Raw genomic sequence first — 7,480 nt, forward strand, 5'->3', positions numbered from 1 at the left:
TTGAATTTTGCAATGGACCACACTAAAAAACAAATGAAAAGATGTGTCATCGCCTCATTGGACAGAAAAATCGACTTAGACTGAAATGAAAATCAGTCGACTGATGATTACAATCCAAATACACGCCAAATAATGACAGTAAGCCTGATAAGAAAACTAAAACTCTGGTTTCAAAAAAAAAAAAGAAAACTAAAACTACTTTTTGTTGCATTTAAAGTACTAGCAAAATAATGCAAGTCTTATTGCATTCATAGTAAAATTTCACAAAGATAATGATCAAGCCAAGGTGCAGCAGATTGGAAGTGTCCTGATACATCTTTCATTAGCACGGGGGCGCTGGTGCTTCTGTCGGTGGATGATTTCATGGACACTCATATACCACATCCTCATGTCTAGAACTCAATAGGATTGACAAACAGTCGCTTAATCGTCCCCTCAAGACGGTTGCTGAACGTAAAAGCATCTGTCTTGTCATCATACATGAACGGCATGCTGATCGTTATATTTGCGACTCGCTGCACCGCCGGAAGCAGCAGCTTAGGGAGCTCAAAGCGTGCTTGGTTCGTAGTCTTCCATGCATCTTCGATCAGAGAACCTATCTTGGCAATGGCAACCTCACTTGCCACGCCGTGCTCACTGATGTAACATTCCACAGAGCTGGCCACATCATTTTTGTTCTTTCCACGCTGCGAACAAACAAATGCATGCTTAATCAGGGGTGTCATCGTGATCAAAGGATAAACAATAGAGAGGTGGTAATCTTGGAGATGTAATTTGTACCTTAAATGAAGCAAGATCATTCATGAAACGTGTCACCTCTGCACAAGCCCTTACAGCATCAGTGCAACCGAGGGCCCATTCCAGTGCCTCCTTGGTTGCAGTATCGCCCATGCCAACTAGCAACCCAACACATACCCATGGTCCGCCTGAGCACACACTTGATACTTTCACTTGATCATTAAATCTTGGCTTGTGATTTTGATGAAACCATTCGGCTTCTTGGAGATAGTTGCTTGATAATATTTGAAACTAGAAGTGAGAAAACGAAAACATATTAGTACTTCTGATGAAAGAATCGGATATGTCGGTGTCGTGGATATGAATGTAGACAATTAATCTTTGAAATATACATGCATTTTTCATGATATAGAATCGGATTTGCTATCCACTTGGGCTGGGAGTACATAAATCAGTACTGAACTTCTAGTAAAACTTTTGTCTCATATGATTTCTAGACCTACACAATATTACATATTTGTGCAGAGCGTGCTGCATATGTAGCATAAAGTTCTGTAATCTGCAGATCTTCTGATGTGAAAAGTCATCAACTCATAGAGATAGTTTTTTTATATAAATTTAACACTACAAAGAATTGAAGTCCCAAGTGCGGTAGGTGTTATGATAAAAAGGGTAAAATTTGTGACTGAGAGCGTTACAGAAAGAAAACCGAAAATAAATATAGAAAGTAAGGAAAATAGTCATCTTTTGGTTGTGAGATGAGAGTGATGTACCGCTTTTGTGCTAAAAGAGACCCGGCACTTCTCATCTGGTTTCAATTCGTTCTCAAACTCCTTGAAGGTGCTCATCAGCTTGAGGTAGAACTTCTGCAAGTACTCTGGTAGAAGAGAAGTAGCACTCTCCTCCCATCTGCATACAGACTAGTTAGTTATTCCACTGAATGCAATTTTATGAATCATGTTTTATTATTCTGAAATTAAGAAGATCAAGCAGCTAGCATCATGCCAACTCCAACCTTTGTATAGCTTCATTGAGCTGTCTACACTCCACCAAAGTAGCACGGACATCATAAGTGTCGTCTGTCATTATTATTATTGCGATTATCTTGGCGAGAATCATCCTTGCGCATGTATACTCTTTCTCATAGTATGCCGTATACGCCCAGAAGTAGCACTCAACCACGCGATCCCGCGAGTAGTTTAGTCCCACTTCTCGGTACAGATTTTTCCACCATCTGAAAGTGAGCTTTTTGTTAGTGTTCTGTAAAAACAAAATATTGCAGCTAGGTTCATTTTATGAGAAGTATGACTGAAAGTTGTCTTTTGTTCCGGGAAAATGCAAAAGCATTATAGCATCCTAATATCAAGAACTCGACTTTTATCTATTCTTTAATGCCAGATGTATATGTTACCTAGAGAGAGCCTTGAGCTCCTTCAAGTGGAGACGCTGCAGAAGGTTAAAGTCCAGTTTGGCGAACTCCAGAATGGAGGAGTTGTGCATCGGCTCTTGTTTGTACTCTGCCATATAATGCAGCGCCTCGACTCTCTTCAAGGTCCTTGGCAGTGGTAAGTGAAGGGCCCGCCTGACTTGCTCTGCCAATGGGTACTCAAGCTTACCTTCCATCGATTCGAGGTGTTGCCTCGCAAACGAGATGCTTTCTTCAAGCTCTGTCTCCCCATGGATAAAAAGGTATGCTGCATTGTATAAACTTAACAGGCCCCTTGGGTCGTTAGTTATGTTAACATGGAAGGCCCCATCTTCGTCTTTAAACTTGCTGAATACATCTGCAAGAAGAGATACATGATACATCTTATGAGCATATATGGCCAGCATTGGTGATTCTTTCTTCTTCATTGCCTGCATATGTTTTGTACTACTTTTTTGAAGCAAGCAACACATCAGTATTCCAGACAAAGTTGTTTTTAATTACGTGACATGATGTGAACTGTAAACTTATAATGTTTCTGTATACTTCTCATATAATGAACCAAAAAACTCAAAGTTTAACAGCGGCTACTTACATAAAACAAGAAACTTATACAGACAATACAATATTTCAGGAGGAGGTTTGGTTATTAGCATATACCTGGAGACACCCAAAGGCCTTGCTGCCGCAGTATGCGGAACCGAAGGGCGACATCATGAAGGCTGGAGCTATTGAACTCACCAGCATGAGTGCTTCTCAATGTGGAGTCAATTTGTTCATGAAAATGATGATCTACACTCAGGTGTTGGAGTGTGTCTACAAGGTTCAGTTGCTCAACTATGGTACTGCAGGAAAATAACCCAATTATTCTCTCCTTCAGTTGATTGGACCTCTCTGTCATCCTTTCCTCTGACATCTACATGGCATTACCAAAATATATGTTATGCAGTGTTAAATGAAACCATGTCCATGGTGACATTTATTTAACCATGTGACAAGAGAAGAAAATAATAGCGCTAGAAGGCAAGATTGTTCTTGGTTAAAGTTGCAACCATTAGCTGTTACTATTGTATTTACATAATCGTTTAGCTATTCTGCAAACAGGCAAAACAGACCATGCCATGTTTAAATATAAATAGAAACTGCTAAGGGAAACAAGAAAAGAAAAACATGAGATGATAGTTCCAAGTTACTTCTAACATCAAAATATGCAGAAGAGGTGTCATTAAAGACTATTTGTGCTGAATATGTTTTTTTTTTCATACATTCCAAATGTGATTGAATGCAATCTTGAAGATTTATTGGTTTATCGAATGTCATGGGTCATCTTGTTTCCTATTCATTGGAAGCTACATAAATCATCCCTATATTAAGATGAAGTAAGAAAGCATCAGTCGCTCTTATTTTCTTTCTTCTATGAAAGATCGTAGCTCGCTCTTTCAACCCTTGTCCCCCTCTGGGAACTGTTTGAGTTTTGACATCGACCGCATTTCCTTTTGATCGTATTACGCTTGACTCCTCTACAGAGTGTACACGTAGAGGGTAGTTCCCAAATTATTTTACTATTTATGAAATCACTTAATAACAGTTCTGTGTTTTTCAAGTGTTTGGAAACAAAACTAATAGGAAGATACCAATCAGGCGTGGCTAGTTGTATGAAAATGGTATTGTACTAATCTCAGTTTCTGTGTGCAGCTAGGCGAACCAACAAAGCTGAAAGCCAACAAACAGAATCCAGGCATATCTCAACAAGGGCTCCAGACCAGGTAATTACTTTAGGTCGGACCATGAAACAACTGGGATTCGGCACATAAAACTGAATGAAAAACATGCAGAGACTGAAAACATGTACTGCTCCCAGATGCTGTTGTTACTGCTGTAACAAGATGGAGCATGCCTGAAACGGTTCTGGACTGTAGTTGATGAAGAAGTCGCCCCACACCGTGGGAAGAAACACAGGCGCCACCTCTGGAACGGCGGCGGTGGCGGTGTCGGTAGCATCATGGGACGCCATGTGAAAATGTGTAGTCTGGTAATTGGTGTAGTGGTGGTGTGGCTTTGAGAAAACCTGGAAGGGATGACGGCCTTATATATACACAGCATGGCTGCGCGGGAGCACTCATCCAGGAAAGTGCGTCTTTGAACGGAGCAGGCGCCATTTAATGTTCTCCGTGTCAAGAATAGTCAGTCAATGTGATATACTCCCTTTGTTCCTAAATACAAGGCCTTTTAGAAATTTCACTATGAACTACATCTGGATGTATATAGACATATTTAAGAGTGTAGATTTATTTATTTTGCTTCGTATGTAGTCCATAGTGGAATCTCTAAAAGGTCTTATGTTTAGAAATGGAGGGAGTATATGCCAACATCGATGATGTTATGTTAAATGTGTAACTGGATCGGTGCACCGGTAGCACCAATTGCCCCGGTGCACCAGATAAGTCTTCTCGGGTGTGGCCTGGGCACAACGAGCAAACCTCTTTGTTGGTTGTAGCAAACAACAACACACTCACTTCAGTGTTTGTAGTCTATATATCTGGATGTAATAATTATCAATTTTGGTGTTTGTTGTATTGCCATGATTGAAGACAAATAGGTTGAAATTTTCTGGCAAAAAAAAAAACAGTGGTCGCTGCAGCTACAGGGCTGGCCTGGGGCATGAGCAGATCCTACTCAGCTACAGTGCTGGCCTGGGGCTTGGGCACATCCTGACTCGACTACAGGAGTATACCCCCGGGGCCTGGGCACATGCTGACTACGGCCCTGGTCAGCCAGAACCACACCTCTGATCCAATTTAATCCGCGTCTTCATTTGGATGAAGGAGCTGAATTGTCAATACGTTTGACATAATTCCGACGAACACGACCTTGCCGAAACCACGAGCTCCGTCTGATGTTACTTGAGAGCTGCAAGTCCGGTCACTTCTTTCCCCATCACGGTCAGCTCTCGCGAAATTAGGGCCCCAACATTGCATTTAACTCCTTTATTTCCGCCGGCCGTCAAAGTCCCGGTAAACTTCCGCCGGCTGCAGGCCGCAGTCTACTTCGCGAGACGGCGACGCGCATATGATATCCGCGTCCGTCATGACCAGTTGATTTTGCTGGACCGCGCGATCGAGCTGGTTCTGAAAGCGCGAAAAGTAGTAGCAGTAATCCGGCCCATTCATGCATGCATGCATGGATGGCAGCCGCGCTCTCGTCGTCGGCGTGCCGTGCCGACCGATCGACGACGTCCGGCTGCCGCTAAGCTTGACGGCTATAGCTGAAGCTGACCGACCTGGTGGATAATAAATTAATAATGAAGTAAGAACAGAAACCTTCTCTGGCTGCGTACGAACTGGCTCCTCCTCTTCTAACAATGTCAACTTGTACACAGAGATATGGCTTAGCTTGTCATTAATGCGATATAGCAGCCGCGCGCGCTGTGTTCCGGTCAGCGTATCGGCGAAAACACCTTACGCCGCCGCAAATTACGAAGGCGCGCTCGACCGCGAAGGCGAAGACGATGCCGATGCCGACATGGAGGACCTTTCCCCCCTTGAAGATAGCGTGCATGCAGGACTATTGGGCTCCGCCGTGCTCGATCATTCTGGTCGACGCCATGTCGGGCCCATTGATTTGCCTTTCTTTGTTTTTCTAATCATAGCAGGAGGTTAAGCTTGTGATTCAGCGCATTCCTCTTCGTCGTGCTACTGACACTTTGCTCAAATGGTCTGGTTACTTGCAACTTTGACGGCCGCTTAGCCGTCCCCGGGGGAGAGACGCCATCACCTCCTTCATCACCCAGCTTCTCTCGATGACGCTCCGGATGGCTCCTCCGCTTCCCCCACCACCGCCGGAGCCGGATTAGATCATCTACACCTCGTTGCCGTCGCCTTGTTGTGTTGTGTTTGTGTGGCCTCGGTGTTGGGCTTGTTGTGCTGTGCCCACAGCTGAACCTGGGTATCGTGTGTGACTCTGTGTCGGACTGGGTGCGGTGGCCTTGGGTGAGTGCGTGTTTGTATGGTTGGAACCTTGGTACTGTATGCTCGGCGGTTGCTTTATTTATAAAGCGGTGCGAAAGCCTTTTTCGATAACCATAGCAGGAGGTTTTAGAATGTTCATTACTTAGGAATATCCGGACCCCTTCGCGTCGCCTCCTCTCGGCAACGCCAGGGGCCCCCAAACCCTAGCCGCCAGCCCGCCTTTGATCCTTCCTCGGCCGCTGCTTCTACCAGCAAGGGATGCGGTGGCAGCGGGCCCGGCGCCAAAGGCTCCTGGGTGGGTGGTCGCGGCGGGATCTCGCGTGAGGTGGATGAGACGCTTCATGGGGGGATGCCGGAGGCGGCAGTTAGGGCGGCACCCCTACTGCATGGCGACGATCGAGGCTCCATGGCCGGCAGAGTGGTCGACCTGGAGATGGATGGTGGCGGTGGCGGCGCTCCATTCATCGAGGTGGGCTGTTGTGCGTGCAGATTGGTGGCAATGGTGGCTGCGGATCTGGTGCCCCGCCTAGGTCCATCTCGGTGCGGCATTTGCCGGACGGTGGCGCGAGGAGGGACTGGTGAGGGGCGGCTGGAGGCTCCTGCTGGTGTGCCGTCGATGGCTTTCATCTTCACGGCAAGGCTCCGTACGGTTCCAGTCAGCGGCAAGGTCAAGGGGGGAGGGGGACGACTTCTAGTGAAAACCGTGCCAAATACGATCATGGCGGACGAGGCGTCTATGCCATCGTTCCCTTCTCGAGGCATCATTGTTGCGGGTTACGGAACCATTCTCGGGATGCTCTGGAGGAAACCCTGGATCTGGGTCTTGTCCTCCTGGATCGGACGACGACGGCATCTTCGGTGCCGTTTTCCCTCCTGGGGGCGTCGTTTTGGAGCAGGTGCTGACTGGAGAGGCCCAAAGGTGGAGCGGCGTTACATCTTCTGCATCGACGACGGCGGATCTCGGCGGCATGGCGTACTGGAGTCTCGGCGTCTGATGCGTGTAGATGGACTCACACAGGAGGAGGACTCTATGTGGCATCATGGTGGCGTCGGCGACAAAGAGGCCTGGCAAGGTCGGTGCATTGATGCCTCCTAAAGATGGGGCAGCGGAAGGTGGCGGCGGCAATGCCTACAGCATGGCATGCGGTGCGCGCTCAACGTCTGTTACAACCGGTTGGTTCTCTAGACTTGCCGGCAGGCAGTTTGGGGAGACCGCCGAATTAGATGGTGCTTTGGCGCGAGGTCACTTCATGAAGCTTGTCGGCTGAGCTTGTCAAGTAGGTGGCTTTGGGTTCATCAATGTATTTACTTTGTTAGACTCTGTTGAATAAGTTAATAAAAATGGTTG

General features: G+C 46.3%; 1 protein-coding gene across 1 annotated transcript; it reads right to left on the reverse strand.

Annotated features, from left to right (window-relative positions):
* Window positions 1-6: 6 nt before the first annotated feature.
* Window positions 7-5,722, reverse strand: LOC119357683 (tau-cadinol synthase-like). Its single transcript, XM_037624549.1, has 10 exons — window positions 5,642-5,722; window positions 5,185-5,532; window positions 4,062-4,232; window positions 3,894-3,980; window positions 2,825-3,080; window positions 2,150-2,522; window positions 1,754-1,972; window positions 1,512-1,647; window positions 781-1,029; window positions 7-686 (listed from the first exon to the last, which is right to left on the reverse strand). The coding sequence occupies exons 1-10, from the start codon at window positions 5,720-5,722 to the stop codon at window positions 393-395; spliced, it is 2,214 nt and encodes a 737-aa protein (XP_037480446.1). The 3' UTR covers window positions 7-392.
* Window positions 5,723-7,480: the final 1,758 nt, after the last annotated feature.

The sequence above is a fragment of the Triticum dicoccoides genome, chromosome 2A, assembly GCF_002162155.2.
Source record: "Triticum dicoccoides isolate Atlit2015 ecotype Zavitan chromosome 2A, WEW_v2.0, whole genome shotgun sequence".
In the NCBI taxonomy this organism is placed as follows: Eukaryota; Viridiplantae; Streptophyta; class Magnoliopsida; order Poales; family Poaceae; genus Triticum; species Triticum dicoccoides.

Bases quoted from the DNA above. Each gene is read 5' to 3' on its own strand.
- LOC119357683 (XM_037624549.1), bottom strand. From the start codon at position 5,722: ATGCACGCTATCTTCAAGGGGGGAAAGGTCCTCCATGTCGGCATCGGC. The intron at 4,233-5,184 runs GTTTACCGGGAC...CATCCCTTCCAG, and splicing joins GCGGCCTGCAGCCGGCGGAA to GTTTTCTCAAAGCCACACCA. The intron at 1,648-1,753 runs GTTGGAGTTGGC...GTCTGTATGCAG, and splicing joins CTCAATGAAGCTATACAAAG to ATGGGAGGAGAGTGCTACTT.